This window comes from Priapulus caudatus, unplaced genomic scaffold, assembly GCF_000485595.1.
Source record: "Priapulus caudatus unplaced genomic scaffold, Priapulus_caudatus-5.0.1 Scaffold272, whole genome shotgun sequence".
Taxonomy (NCBI): Eukaryota; Metazoa; Priapulida; class Priapulimorpha; order Priapulimorphida; family Priapulidae; genus Priapulus; species Priapulus caudatus.
In genome coordinates, this window is record NW_014577333.1 from 8,659 (window position 1) to 24,825 (window position 16,167).

General features: G+C 39.5%; 2 protein-coding genes across 9 annotated transcripts in view; one reads left to right on the plus strand and one right to left on the minus strand.

The window, feature by feature from the left end:
• The first annotated feature begins 1,466 nt into the window (after positions 1-1,466).
• On the plus strand, positions 1,467-7,307 carry LOC106808390 (protein Lines homolog). 6 transcript variants are annotated; one of them, XM_014811094.1, is made up of 8 exons: positions 1,468-1,772; positions 2,855-3,121; positions 3,596-3,679; positions 3,900-4,113; positions 4,311-4,490; positions 4,839-4,967; positions 5,654-5,828; positions 6,335-7,307. In XM_014811094.1, exons 2-8 carry the CDS (start codon positions 2,894-2,896, stop codon positions 7,224-7,226), a joined length of 1,902 nt encoding a protein of 633 aa, XP_014666580.1. In that variant the 5' UTR covers positions 1,468-1,772; positions 2,855-2,893; the 3' UTR covers positions 7,227-7,307. The 6 variants fall into 6 exon arrangements, with proteins under 6 accessions (XP_014666578.1, XP_014666577.1, XP_014666579.1 ...); XM_014811092.1 differs by having other exon boundaries at positions 1,467-1,823; positions 4,311-4,967; XM_014811091.1 differs by having other exon boundaries at positions 1,467-1,772; positions 4,311-4,967.
• A 222-nt stretch (positions 7,308-7,529) lies between these two features.
• Positions 7,530-16,167, minus strand: part of LOC106808393 (glutamate-gated chloride channel-like) — a 144,151-nt gene continuing 135,513 nt past the window's right edge. For 2 of the 3 annotated variants that reach the window (XM_014811097.1, XM_014811099.1), the window contains 2 exons: positions 14,716-15,125; positions 7,530-13,389 (listed from right to left, as the gene is read on the minus strand). In XM_014811097.1, coding sequence (XP_014666583.1) covers positions 13,132-13,389; positions 14,716-15,125 — 668 coding nt within the window. In that variant the 3' untranslated portion in view covers positions 7,530-13,131. The remainder of the gene's footprint in view (positions 13,390-14,715; positions 15,126-16,167) is intronic. The other variant, XM_014811098.1, reaches the window with a different exon arrangement.

Genomic DNA, 16,167 nt, shown 5'->3' on the forward strand with positions numbered 1-16,167 from the left:
CATGTTACAGCTGCTAGCGAGTTGGAAAGTGGAACGCATTTATCTTGTGAATTACAGTTGTCATTATTCTTCCAAAATGACTGGCTGTCTGTGTTTACACTAAGAAAGTGTACAATTAAAAGCTATATGGCGCGAACGATTTGAGTTACGTTTCTAGAAATCTAGATACATATAAACACATGTGTTATCTATGATCTCTGTGATTCTTGAGTTTATTGAAGCGCGAGTGGTTTAATTAATTAGCAAGTATCTACGCGCGGTATCGCACAGGTTAATATACGCACGGCTATGGGCGGTAAGAAAGTGGACAATTAAACTATCATATGGCGCGAACGATTTGAGTTACATTTCTTGAAATCTAGATACACATAGACACATGTCTTAATTAGCTATAATCTCTGTAAATTTTGAGTTTATTGAAGCACGATTAGTCTAATTAATTACTTCGGACCATTGCACAGCGTAACCATACAGCGCTGTACTTAAGCGGCAGCAGTGTGGATCCATTTGGAAACAACATGGCGTCAAATCCTGAGTTGGGGCAACTCTCTGTATATAGGGACCCTAGCCAAAGTTCCCATCTCGCTTAAAGGGAGAGTTTACTCTAGGTTATAGGGTTATTTTCAGCTAATTTAGGTTATAATTACGCTACATAAAAAGTTTCATGGTTCAATCACCATTCTAAATATTTTTTTTTAATGTTTTAAAACTAACGACTACAGTTTGATTACAACGACGGTGGCGCCACTCAAAGAGCACGATCTGATAAGTTGCGCAAAACCACTTTCCAGCCTAGACTGGTACTCGCTCCCACCTTGATTACTCGATGGTGGGTGATAAGCCGACCATGGGTGACCTCTAAGCCGATAGGTGGGACCGGGTACCAGTCTATTTCCAGCCAAGGGCTACAGACCGAGGGTGTTTCTTATTTATTCATTTAAAAGCAAAAGGATTGTAATATCTTATAAACGACATATAGTTTCAGTTATAATATTGATAAATTTGCCCTAAAATGAATATCGTTCGGTTAAATAGCATTTAGGTATAAATATAATTGCACTTTTGTGATTAGCCCTCGGTCTGTAACGTGCAAAATAAATGGTCAAATACGCAACTTTTTCGGGGTGGCAGCACGGTCGCGGGTGTCATGGCGCCGTTCAAATTTCGTAGCGTTGATGTGTAATTAATTATAACAATTAAATTAGGTGTCTGGTAACAAATACCTACGTGTGGGTATAGACGATTTGTTATACAGTATGTACAGTTGTATGCAGTAAAATCCTAGATCATACGTGGCATGTGCCCTCCGCCGTGTAACACTCACACTCCTCCGCCGTGTAACACTAACAGTCGGAGAGCCTGGTCGGTATAGTGTAAGACGTGCATGATTAACTTAAAAAGTTATTTTAAAAATAACTACAGTAATGACATATGTGATTTGTGTGACGAAAGGAAAAAAGAAAATTTGGAACATTTATACTCGTGTAAGGTATATAGAGGGTATAATAAAGGGGAACGAGTAGAAGATTGGAAAAGTGATGACCCGAAAATACTAAAACCAGCACTAGAATATGTTAGAAAGGCATTATCAATTAGAGAAAGTAAAATAATTAATGCTAACTTGTAGACAGAATTTCCTTATCTGCAGGATTTCTCCGCACATTCCAAGAGAATCTGTGCCTTGTGAAATACAAGAGAGGGACCCCAAGATACAAGATACAAGATACAACCCTGTGACAATTCGGCATGTCACACTACTTACAAATATTTGGGTGCTATTATTAGTAACGATCTTTGCTGGAATGCCCACATTGACTATATTTGTAAGAAAGCGTCCCGATCTTTCAGCATGTTACGGCGTAATCTTAGCTCTGCTGACTCTAATACTCGGTCCCTAGCTTTTAAAACTATGGTTCTGCCCTTATTAGAATATGCTTTGCCAGGTTGGTGCCCCTATTTACTTCAGAACTGCTCTAAATTGGACACCATTCAGCATAAAGCTGCGAGATGGGTTTCCAGAAACTATGATGATAGTGCTGATGTTGTTTTGGCTCGTCTTGAATGGCCTCCTCTTCGTGTCCGCGTTCTTCGTTCAAAACTCATAACTTTCTATAAAATTTATCATGGTGAAATGAAAATTGGCATTCCCTCTTGCTTAATGAAGCCTGTTCGCTGCACCCGCTCATCTGAGCGTGATCACTGTTTTCCATCGCATGTACAAATTTCTAAGGATCCTTTTAAGTTTAGATTCTTTGTCTCTGTGATTCCGTATTGGAATTTACATCTTTGGAAGGCACATCCTTAGTAAATAGCAAATTTACAACCTTTTCCGCTGCGATCCACAGTGTGGATCTACCGACTTGATCCACTTCTCTCCCATCTTCGTTATAGTTCCCAGGACTTTTGAAGATTAACACTTATGAGGTTACAATCTTTTTTGATTGCTTAATTTGTTACTTGACAACAACAATGTTTTTGTCCACAACCAACACAACCCGCCCACCCCTCCACGTGCGGAAATACATAATTCCCGCTGCTGCACAGCCACCAAAAATGGCTGTTTAAAGTTCGTAAATAATGTTCGTTCACAAGAAATACCGCAAGTAGACCATTTCAACGATAGTTAGTGGTTACATTTTTGTAGCTGATATAACTTAAGACATATTCACTTTGGATAAGAGGCATTAATTGCTTACCACACATGTTTTATAGCAGCGAGTAACCGTGAATAAGTTGGTCTCGAGCATTCGTAATAAAATGTTTTATAGCCCTGCGGCAACTGTAGCGGGCTATAGTACTAGAGCTATATTAAGGTATAACATGTTATTTATAATTTATTTCTGCATTATTACAGAGACACGAAGGCCACCCTTCTTTATGAGGACCGTGAGCAATGCTAACCAATCTGCAGATTGCTAATGGATGTATTTGTGATTGCAACCAAATTGCTCTGCACAAAATTATGAGTGAATTTATTGATGGCGAACCATGCAATAACAATCATGAAGAAACCCTTCAAAGGCTTAGTGCTATCACAATAGTTTTAGAGACTTTCTCGCCTTGTAATGCATGGACGAATCTGAGAAATGTTTGTGCATCACGGAGATGTGTTAAGACATTGGTAGGCAATTGTTATTCTGCTCCTATTTTCACAAATTTTCCTTTTAGCATCTTAAATGGTAAGGCCATCCTTAAAAAATTCTATGTTTGCTGTCCCCCGACCCATGATTTTTTTTAGTGAAAGGTATTAGTGGGTAGGTAGGTAGGTCTTTTATTTTTTGTGAGGCATAATAGTTATTTTAAGTCTGTCCTCATGTTTGCCACACATGCTTTGTGTTTCAGTCTTGACTATGAAAAGTGAAAAGGAAAAAAAAAATGAAACCCAAAATGTCAAAAACAACTTGGGTCGCGGCTATTTTCGTGGGTCGGTCGGAGGACAGCAAACATATAATTTTGTAAGGATGGCCTAATGATACTACACCAATGATATTATTATTATTGATATTATTGTTATAGTTAATTAGTATAAGTGGTTGGAAGTTGACGGGATAGGCCTACAAATTAACAATTTAATTACCGGTACTCTGCTTTGCAGCTCACGACGCTATGTGCTGAAAATAGATACATTTCTTATGAATCTGAACTAGCTTCTGTGGCAGCACTAACCTCAAGTATCATGGTAAGTTATAAAAATCTGTTGCTGCTTATGAAACTGAAGTATAAATAAGATTGCCATTTATTGTAATCAAATTTAGCTTGTAGCTAATTGAATAATAAATCAGAAGTACATAATAAGAGAATAAGAGGTAAATCATTAATAATATACTGCTGGAATAATAATGATTATAGCTACACTTACTTGCGTAATTATGCTACATTTCTTTAAATTGCTGTTTCAGGGCAAAGAAGAAATGCGATACTTTCTTCACCAAGTTATTCTAAAGCTGGTGCAACAAACTCAGGGAAATTTTCAGCAAATTATCCTATTAGATGTGTTGAGTCATTCCTTAAGCACTTGTTACTTTGAGTACAGTGAAACACGTTGTCTTCCTCAAACCTGTCCAACTGCCAGACAACATCCGGTGAGTCACAAAGAATCGCTAACTAAATCAGGTAAGAGGTAGGTGTGTAAGTGAGAATAATTAAGACATGTAGAAAGAGAGATGGGGAGAGAGAGAGGGGGGAAAGGTGCATAAGAGAAAATAACTTAGAAATGTAGATAAAATGAATGAAGAATTTATGAATGAATCCCAGATGGATATTCTGAATTGTATATATATATATATAGGTTTTCTTACATTTTCATTTAGATATTTTGCAAGAAATTCTATTGGTCTTGGATCAACACTGGCACAAACTTGTTGAGGTGTTTGCTTCAAGATCTGCCAGTGAGTTGCAGAATGAGAATCTGACTCTAGCCTGGTTGTCGCTATGGATACGTGTTCTAGAAGCACAGAGAAAGTTAGCAGTGGAAGAGTGTGGGAAAGATGGTAAGCACACGTGTTCAGAGTATTTGTCTTCTCATCCCAGTGTTGCAGTGAACATGCTAAAACGCTCTATTTCGAGACTAGTGTGGACGCGTATGTTGGAGTTAATGCTCTTATCACTAGCACTCGACATGTACGACTGCCATCAGCTGGCTATTGAGATTTTCCAATTTTTCCATGATGGTACTGATCATATGCCAGACACAACTGTGGTAGCTGGCTTTGTTGGTCCCAACCTTAGTACAGGCCGAGCCTGTAAAGTGGTGGATTTGACTAGAACTGTGAAAGACTGCACCAGTGTTCATAAAGATGCCAGGAAAAGAAAGCACTGCAATTGGGATGGCCTTTCAGGCGGAGACAGTGCAGCCGTAGTTGCCATTAAAACACCCAAGACTCGGCCAATAGGTGTCAGCACAATCATGCGCAAGTTTGTTCTTCTAATTGTGAAGTCAGCCGTCCTGGTGCTACAAACAAACAGAGGTATCTCTTACAACTACAATAATATTGATTACATGAATAAAACACGCATCAAGAGGTTAATATGATTTTCACTGATCCCTGGAATGCTAAGACCAATTGTCATACACACAAGTTAGTAAAATGGAAAATACATTGACTAGTAAATTCAGGTGTAGTGTGAAAGTTATGACATTTTCCATTTTACTGGTTACATGAGTTTAAGTGCAACAGGAGAATTTGGAGACTTCAAAGTCATATCAGTACATCTTTGTGCTCTCTGCTAGCATGGTAGCTGCTAAGAATTATTCACAGCGAGGTAATATTAAACATGCGAGGTTGCTAGTACTTGTAAGTTAATTTTGCATTAGAAATCAGTGGCAGAATGGGATTTCGACATGCTTGCAGGTATTTTTTGGCGTAGTAAATAAGTAATTTCGTATCTTTACCAAGGGATAAATGAGTTTTTTTTTGGCCATTAAGTTAAATAACATTAAGTTTGTTAATATAAAAACATGTCAGTTTCTATTATATGCTAAGACAATAACAAGCAAACCTGCAACCTGACATTATGTCACAATATACCTGTGCAACCTGCAAACAAACAAGCAACATGTGCATTATATATGTGGATTGTACTTTCCTATTCTAAACTAACTAGAACACGTAAGTTTCAGATTGTTGATTTTGTATTGTGACTTTTCCACCAGAAGAAGTGGCTTTGATGAAAACGTCTTCATCGATGTTCAAAATGGTCATCGCCTTGCTAAGTAGACATAGACTGGTGGTTAGACCTAATAGCTGTAGTTGGGTACAGCAACTGTATGGAGACCAAGATGATGAGCTCATAGATATGATGATGGAATTACTTAAGTTGTACACTTTGTAAGTTCTATTGGTTTATCAGGTGATAATCATAGTTTTCTTCTAAAAATAATGGTGCATTGTGCTGGACAATCTATTACATTAGATGGAAATAGAAAGTGGAATAACATATAAGACCCTTTGCACATAGCAGCTTGGTAATAATTTATTTCCTGTATGACACTATTTCAAAGAATGCATGCTGGGCCTCCTAACGTTTACATAATTTGATCCAATTTCTACCAACCTGAGCATGCCCTCCTGCAGCACCCAGAACTATTAGACTTGTGCTTTGCCCTCTTTCTGCATAACAATGTTCAGGGACCCATCTAATGAGTAGGTGAATTGTAAAGTTTGATCTTCAGCACAAAGCAAGCCTGATTTACCTAATCACTTTTACCACAATCCTATTATGCTTAAAATTAGAGTAGGATTATCATTTAAGTAATGATCTTGTAGAAATACAGTAAACAATGAAACTGGGGGACCCGGTTTGTTGACACTTATTAAATGCTCGTTTCTTTCAGTATGGCTCCTGCACACAGTGAGGTGACAGATGCTATGAGCCCCCATATAATCTTCTCCCAGTTTCTAGAGATGATATCATTCGATCACCAAGTGCTGCTTGACCTGCTCATCTCAAATGAGACGAACTTCTTAGAATATCTGACCAGGTATCTCAGGTTAGTCAGCAATGATCGCGAGTCATTCTTCGGCCACTTGTCGGCGGTCAACGGTTACCGACGTTGCTGCCCAGGGCTCTCGGTTCTCAACGCTTGGCGTGGAATGAGGCTGCCTGCTTCCACAGCTCCATCGCCAGCAGAACGTGAGGCTTTATGCAATCAAGCATCGGGACATTTCAGCTGTGCTGCGACATGTCACGATGAAAGCAGTGAGCATGGAGAGACTCCCTTGCTCGTTAGGCTGTGTGCCTACTCCGACTCAGATGGTTCTGATGTGGAGGCGGACGTGGACTCAGCCACATCGTTGCTGCAAGAGACTCACAGTCAGACGAAAAATCTGCTGTTAAACACTCATACTGTGATATCAAACGATTCCGAAGATGTCGGTCCAAATATAGGTTTCTATCCAGCGAAGACAATCGCAGGCAATGCTGCATGCACCACTGAGTGCAATGATCATGTAATTCACCAATATTGCTCCACACTTGCCAGCAAGAAGATGGACGAAAGGGAAAAAAACTATGCAAAAAAAGGAATGCAAAAGGAACAGACACATGCTGAAATGAGCGACAGCAGCCATGCATGTTTGAGGGATACTGCCTGCCAGGGTGTTGAGCAGCATGTTGTAAACACCCTGAAGAAATTGCTGATTTCTGTCGAAAGGTTGCAGAAACGTGGGCTCTTTCCATATCATGCGGGACCCCTCTGCAGGCGGCTGGCTAATGTGTGCAAATGATTAGGCCCATGTTCTTGTATGCTCTGGTGTGTGACCGATAGAGTAATTGCTCACATTATTAAAAATCAATTCTGACTTGGGTTTTCAGTCTGTTATTTATTGGTATACTCCTGTGAATGCTGTTGGTTACTGTGTACAGTAATATATTTCCGGTGCCATCTGCCTGTTAGCATGATATATTTCTTATGGTATACTTGTGCCAGATTAGTGTTAAATTGTATGTGCTTATATGGTATATGCTAAAAATTCTGTAAAACTTTGCAGCAGCCTTATGTAGAGTATAAAAGACAAGCGAACTCACAATTTATAAACTCCTAATTTTATTTACACTTTCTATAAAAAGCATAGTAACTTAACAAAACAAAGCCGTACATCTTCTTTGCCAGTATATAGACTATGGACACGTTTATAGAAGATTTTTCCACAATTGGTTTTCTTTTAAGTTGAACAAATATTCACGTTTGCAAGAAATGTCCGACGTTGAGTACCTTCGCCCTACGTTAAAACAAACTGGCAGATTACACGTGAGCCAGCAAGATCTATAATTACTATAATGTCACGGCAGATACTCAATCATTGTGGTAACCAAGTCGACTGCAATACACTCACTTGCATCGCGTTCTCTGTGCGAAATCTTAAGTAAAGTTAGGACGATGAAATCTTTCGTACGTCTGAGCGGAACGCGTGTCGAACGACGTTCGACCGATAAGAGCACATGAGCACACGCTTCGGGGTTGTCTCTGCATCGCGTATGCTTGCTCGTGGACAACGTTGAGAGGACTGTCATGTTTAGAAGTCTACACTGATTTGCGTGTATGTCTTTTACATAGTACATTAGTATATACAGACATCGCAAATAATTTCACCATCTGCAATTGCACTCTTTTGTTAAAAAATAATGAGCCTGTGGAAGAGATATAAGCACTTCTGTTCACTTGTTTGACCAGGCATCTTGCAACTTAATTAGGCAGGTATTCGATTAGGGCAATTTTCTATGCATAACACTCGGGTACATGCGATACATGGGAAAATACAAGCTTGCGTAAATGAAATGGAATCGGCTAATATAATAGCACAGGTTTCCACAGCCGGTCTCTGGGACAAGATGGTATGAAAATATCCTGATCATACAGAAGTATTTTTTTTACTTCGTCATTTAACCAGCTAGCTACCTACATTTATGCGTATGTACAATAGCTCTGCCACAGCCATGCACGCATGCACGCAATTAATTGTTTTAGCAACGCGGGTGATGCTGTCATCAATAATGGTAAACGTAAGGGGTATGTTAGAACGCCTAGCTGGTAGCTTCTGTGCGTCAGATGGCGGCGATGGCTTCATCTGCCCAGAGCACGTGCAGCCACAACGTCGTAATTCGTGCTGTTCACTAGCAGCAGCTGTAGAACAACCGTTCTAGTACCTAGAGTATGTAGTGACAGGCCGCCGTTCTGTGTTCGTTTTCTGCACCATGTGTTGAGCGTAATAAGTGCAATACATGCATGTCAGCATCCCCTCACTCGATGGCACACGGTTCCGTATGAACCGAAACGTACAATGTACAGTGTTCCATGAAACGTATATCTTTATACAACGTTGCCGGCTTATTAACGTTAGACCAATATCACCTGAGCTGTACTGTGCTGTTCATGGCTCACCACAACGCATGCGCGTTATTATACTGTGATCGCATCACGATGATCATGTTTTAATGTAACCACGTAGCGGAATAAAACACTGCATTGGAAATGCGATTATCAATATAATAGATGAAATGTGGAAAAGTCTATTAAATAGTTAATTAGAACTTATAATGCATTATCATTCTGGCAAAACAGACTTAATTAAAATCGATGTATAACACTGATTATGCTGCGTCAATCGCGCGCTGGAGCAAACTAAAAACACGGGCACCGTTTTTTTGGGCACCACGGGATAAGCCAAACGTTAGCTTGCGCAAATAGCCTTACGTATAATTATTTTTCGTAGTTTTATTTATTTCTAGAAAATAGTCATCGAGCTCTAGATCTAATTTGTTCGGTTCATCACTGGCGCTGATCAAAGGATCCAAGGATAGCTGATCGCAAGCTATAGAAGAGATTATAAGTAATAGGTCGGGCGGTAGACAGCTACGCCCTATAGCAGATATGTTGTACGTAACTTCCGGCTAAGCTGTCCAACTACAACTAGAAAGATACATAATCTTCTGTAGCTGATTCACACAACCACGTATCTACTATTTACTATGAATAACAAATGATTAGTAAATGTGTTTTTCACACGCGGGTAATGAGATTTAGCGGTTATCGCGTTCGTTGCACGTTGCATGCACTTCTATAATATCGTCATCATTCCTCGTTATCTTTTCCTCCAACTCGTACTTCGACAAATGGAAGAGCGATGTTACTTAGGGAACTTAATAGTGTTCAAATAGCCTATACATTAGAACTATACACGTCGCCTATGCGCAAACCTCATTATTACCGCGGGAGTCGTTCTCTCACCCTATACTCATAAACACGAACATTGAACTCGATCTACAAAAATTAATGTCACGCGGGAAAACTTACTTCTTTGATATAGCGAAAAAGCGGCACAGATACACACAAACTAGAAGAGAGCGAGGGGAGAAAAGAACGGTTAAAGCAAGAGGGAGCGCGAGAGTCAGACAGGCAGACAGACAAGACCGATCGACAGACATAAAGATGGGCAGACAGACAGATAGACAAACAGACAGACACGCACGTTATGATGTAGACGATGACTTGGAAGAGAACGATGCTATTACAAATCACATCTACTACAGACAGCATATAACCTATCGTAAGCCAACCAAGCCATACAACACAGAGACCTTTGCGAACATCAGGAGACGTTCATCGTTACGTTACTTCAAAGGAACAGATATGAGAACATATGGCCTGTTATATATACTGGTCGTAAGTAGGCCCTACTGTACTGCAATGCGCGCCGCCTCTCCCACGCACATCGTTAACTCGGCATATATCGCAAGAGCATCGTAAGTAAAAACTAATAATTTAGTATAAAACGGATAGAACAAGTAATATATAAGTGATATACCAAAACTTATGGCACGGCGGATGTCGATAATATCATTCGCGCTATGTTTTCATTCGTACACCCAAATGAAGCGGAATCGTATTTTAAATGGTAAACTGCAAACGATGTACCTACGTGTCTAACGCGTAGCAAGCTACTACTGTAAGCTAATAGCTGAGTTGATCCGCAGCAACATCTCACGCGAAACACCGTCCCCAGTCCTACATACTGTCGTGTTTTAATTACGAAAATGTGGGTTCGTTTACTTATATTAAATATGATAAGAATCAAGAAGCGTAATTTGTTTAGTAATACAAAACGTGACGTCACAACGCCAAGGTAAGTATCGTCAATGTTCGCGCAAAAATAAGACAGTCTTGGATATAAACACTCCTCGTTACAAGCAATCGAGTAGCAGTATAGCAGAATGAGGATTATTACTATGGATTAAATAATGACACTAGTGTAAAAAATCGACTAGACAAAATAGAGCAGGTCGAGTCTAGAGAATATTGCATCGGAAGTCCTGTCTAAGTGCACGTAATGGCAGGTTTACTTATCGATTTTGTATGGCTGCTCTGTTTCTCTGCGAAAAGAATTATCTTTTTTTCTGTATACAAAGACCTGCAAGTTCCTTGAATATTGTATTGCTTTTGTACATAAATTTATGTATTTGTACTGATCTAAATCAGCCGACGAAATGAATAAAGAGATGGCAAACGAATTATATTGCTTTCACTTTCGAGCGAAGTTATATAAACACCATAACAGATATCAAGAACGTATTAAGTATGCATACTTAATACGCTCTTGCTGATATACCATATGATCTAACGAAGACATTAGTGTTATACATATCACTAATATCACCTGGTTAGGAATTAAAGGAATTAAATGTGTGTAGTATGGTAAGTCTGCGTCTTGAATCACCTCACTAATCCGTTGTGTAAATTCGATACTAAGCCTCGTAGTTAATCTTACTGTTTTTACACTGACCATTGCCAGTTAGTATCAAATATAGTTCCACTGCGTTGAATTTGTCATCAACGAGTGTCCACGATTTGATCATTTTTATAGCGCGGAACTACAAAATGGCGGGCAGTGGCTAAATTTGTTGTTATCTGTTTTCATTTGCTCTAAAAACATCAATTACAGATTTTTAACGAACAATGTACATATACCTAGTTGTGCGTCTTATATGTGTTATAGCCGTATGCAATTATGCAATAGACGCATAGAATCGGTTACTTGTCAAATTAAAACATAACTTTGGAAGGCAATAAAAATCGCACATAGAGTGTATGTTAAATTTGGCCACACACTTATCTAACACATTTCTTACAATATTTGAAAACTCATTTCATTATTTTGAATAATTTAGTCTATTCTGTGTGCCGGTATAAGTAGAGCAATGTATAACTGCCGGCCGTAAATGGACGAGGAAATTCAAACGCATATTCTCGTGACGGTAATCTCATGACCTCGCGTGAAAATAATCCAAGCCTAGATATAGGTATATATATATATATATATATATATATATACGTGATTGAATTACTAAAGTATCTATCACAGCTCACTTTATAGAAATAACAACAAGAGTAACAATATTCATGATAATTAATGTTCGTTGATAAGTAAGTCACGTGTGTCTATTGCATTGAAAAGCGCACCGTAATTGTCACGCCCTATATAGTCCAGTCGCGTGCCACGTGCACCGAAACGTAACCATAATTATTGGTGCTGACATGCAACGCTTAATTAAGCAATACATTCCGGACAGCAACACAATATATGTTTAATTAAACCGAATGACCGGCTTGAAATACTGACATTTACCGCTGTGTATCAATATATGTTTAATTAAACCGAATGACCGCCTTGAAATACGGACATTTACCGCTGTGTATCTTCACCCGCGTTACATTAACTTGACTGTTATCTTATCTGTTTGATTGCTATAAATTGCAAAGCTTACATAGTAACTCCAATTGTACGCTTTAACTGGACCATGGTACAAGTTTGTTCTAAATTTTGAGACATCAGTTTGTATATTATCCTCTTGTTATGTCCGTTAGACGACTTACAGTATCATATAAGCACTTCTTGTCCTATATACTCGTGGACGTGAATGCCCAATCTCTATACGTTTGTTATTTTATCGTAGCGCGCTTTCTATAGACGCGCACTTACAATATAGATCAAGTTACATGGCGCTGTAGACTTTGCTAGCTCTGAGCTTCTATTAGTTTCTGTTCGGATAACATTTTTCAGGTCGCGCTTAACTTACATGTTTGTATTCAGACACACACTGGGGCGGTTACTGATCCTTATATACGGAATCGCCATGGTTATGTTCTCATATATAAGCCCGCCTGGGATCGACGGTTAAAGTTCAATACAATCGACCAAAATTCCTTACAAACTGTAAAGAGCAGTTTGCATGCAACATCCATGCGTAACTATGTACAAAATGTTGAGGTCACGAATACACTGCAATCTCAATGTATATTTCAAATGGCAACATCTTGTCCCTGTTTGTAGTATACATTACTAAGTAGTTTGACCTGCAAATGTATAGCTGCGAGCTGATATACATTTCACTGCACGCGTCGCCTACTCCTCCGCGAACATGAACCAATAACAGGCAGTTATTTCTATAAAATGGTCCTGGTTGCCTGCTCTCTACGCTTAATCCCCGACTTACACAGAGTGGGTGGCTATATAACACAACTCTACTTATATGTCCATCGCGATAAATAGTCCTCTTGTCTTGTCTCTTCTGGCCCTCTTGGCTACGTCTATCTATATTTTACATCATATAGAGGTCGCGCCGAATAGCGCAGAGCTAGGCCATGTCGACGACTTTTTCCGGGAGCATGTAACCGAGCCAGTAGGCAACATTAAACAGGGCGAACCCTGCCGGGAAGAGAATCCTGGCGACGACGTCTATTCGCTTGGCTCGGTCCTTGTAGTGGGAGAGGAACGACGTGTAGCATCCTCGTTTCCTCTTACGGCGCGGCTCAATGTGTATGTCGTGCGTCTCGTAACCTTTCCACGATCGCTTGCGAAACGGGGTCGTATCGCTATTGTTGAACAACGGCTTCTGGAAAGCGACAAGAAAACATACTCAGCTGATGTCATTCGATTCCTTCCCGTAGTTGCACTTTCCGCGTACGTGAAGTCGGGAGCAAGTTCGAATTCTGATCCGCCGAGTGTCGAACGACTTTAGCTATTTATGTTACGTATGACAACAGCTCGTTGCCGTAGTGAGAAAAAAACAGTGGTCGTGCAGATTAGTGATTTACCACGACATAATTTATTATTTTAAACCGTTGTGGGCGACGGTTGTGACGTTGACGACAGTTTTGTCATCGCAAAAATTATATATATATAGGATAATAACCAAGGAACACCGAAACAGACCTCCTGGGTTGAGAAATCTCATGTAATGTCGCTATGCCTTAACATCACTTGAGCGTCACATCTGACAATTACTGGTCTTATCGTTGTAAACGTACGCCACCGTAATTGAACTGGTATCAATCAAAAATAACGAATGTAATCCGTAATAACCAATGATCAAATATGGCGGGCTCGCGTAGTATTTTGGTTAGTTTCGATATTAAGAAAATCACTGCCGCGAATAAAAGTATTTCTCCAACATTTTAATATCTCAAAAATTATCTGAAACGTTTTTACATAATTTTACGCAATTTTCCACGACCAGCTTAAGTGCACTTACTCGTAATTCCTAATATCTAAGTATTATTATCGATGGCTGGTTATCTCACGGAAACCTATGTTGAACCAAATATTAAGTAGATCCTAGAGAAAAGCTTTTTGCGTTGACTAGTAATTTATGTCTATTTAATCAATGTAATGGAATATGCTGTATTTAAACTGAAGTTGACATGTCCTTTATATTAAATGTTTTGCGTGTTCTTTTTACCGATGTTTAGATCTCACAAATGTTACATCAAAGAGCATAATAGGCCCGTTGCTATGCTCTCTGCAAAAGATATAACAGGTGATGCGCGTAGCTCAACGCACACTTGTTTGTAAAATAAAGTTAGGATTAACCATATTCTAGCAAGGGCATTAAGATAATCGGCACGCGATGTAATTCAAAGGTTAAGGAGCTAACCGGATAACCGCCTTTGACGTTTGAAGAACATTAAATTTTTGTGCGAAAAATGTCCAAGATGGGACAAAGTCTTTCTATCATTTCAGAAACACGATAATTTCTATTTCAACCTTTAGAAGTTCATGCAACATCACATGCTTTTGATAACCTGATATAATTATGCAAAACCATCCTTTCCGCTTAATATTTGATCGATTTAATTAACCGAAGTTAATGTTTTCCTAAATCAAATTCGACTAAAAATCGCGATTGTTCAGCAAAGGTAGAGAGCGAGAGAGTTGTTACCATCACCATTTGTGTGCCACACCCATCTTCCATAAGGTCGAGTGTTAGCTGCTCTTGCCGTTCCCTGTCCTTCTTAAGCTGTTCTTTACTGTCTCGTCTTGCTGCATAGTTTACCAGAGCAAACTCTAAGAGGGCTCCGAAGATAAACGTTAGGCTCACGCCGATCCACACGTCGATGGCCTTTGTGTAGGACACCGGTGGCAGCTTAGAGTTAATGCCGGAAGCCTGCGTGGCCATGGTGAGCAGCGTGGTGACGCCTAGAGACACACGGGCCGGTACCGCCTCCTTGTCCAGCCAGAAGGAAACCCAGGATACAATCACCAACATGTAGCTTGGTATGTATAGCTGCAGCAGGTAGTAACTGAACTGTCTCTTCAACTTTAGCGTCACGCGCAGACAGCTGTATTGACCTGAAAGAAGTAGACAGAAAACACGATGCATAAAATAAAAGGTGGGGCTACCGTGAGATGGAACATTGGCATAATATGTACACAAATGAAGAAAGATGGATACACACACACACACACACACACACACACACACACACACACACACACACACACACACACACACACAACACGTTGTGCTACACACATGCACACGCACGCACGCACGCACGCACGCACGCACGCACACAGTATCCTTATAAGTCTCAGATAACTTCTCCGCGCGGTCATTTTTTAAAAATTTAACCGGTTTATACACCTGACAATGGCCGAAACAACACGTAGTATGGCTTATCATATTAATTCTTGTTAATTAATTTAAGTTCTATTATTTATTGCTAAGCAAACAACATTAATAACTAAGAAACAAACACTAAAGTAATTAATAATAATTATTAGAATAAAATAAATAATGATAAATATTCTTTTTTGTTTGGCTCACACTAAACCGTTATAGCTTTTAAATACATCATTTGTATGCTAGTGCTTGTAAGCTCAAAATATTAATATATTTAAGCAGATTAGTGCGAAAATTTTAGCATCAGTTATGTATATGAGGGTGCGCAACTCTAGCGCGTGTACGCCTACAGGCCAAAGTCTATGGTGTTTACACAGATTTCCAGAATAGTCAACTGTGTAAGGCTGCTTCCATAGCTAGCATGGAGAGGCTGCCGAGATATAAAAATAATTATTGAAGTCGATTACGACCACCCTGCAAAATCCCATTAGTAAATCAATTTTTGCATCCTACTTTTAAACCATTGTGGTGCTATAAGCTCTGGTCGTTGCGCAAATCTCACATTGGATATAAAAATATTGATAACTTGAAGCCATGTTTACATTTATGAGCCAGGCAGGCCAACGAGGCGCGACTCAGATTCACGAGAGCTTGCACGCAAACATTACATTGATGAGCGCCGGGTAGCGTGCACGAGAGACAGATAATTTTGGAAGCATCTTGTGGTAACGAAAAACTACGTTCGTTCTTCACGATTTCTCACGATTT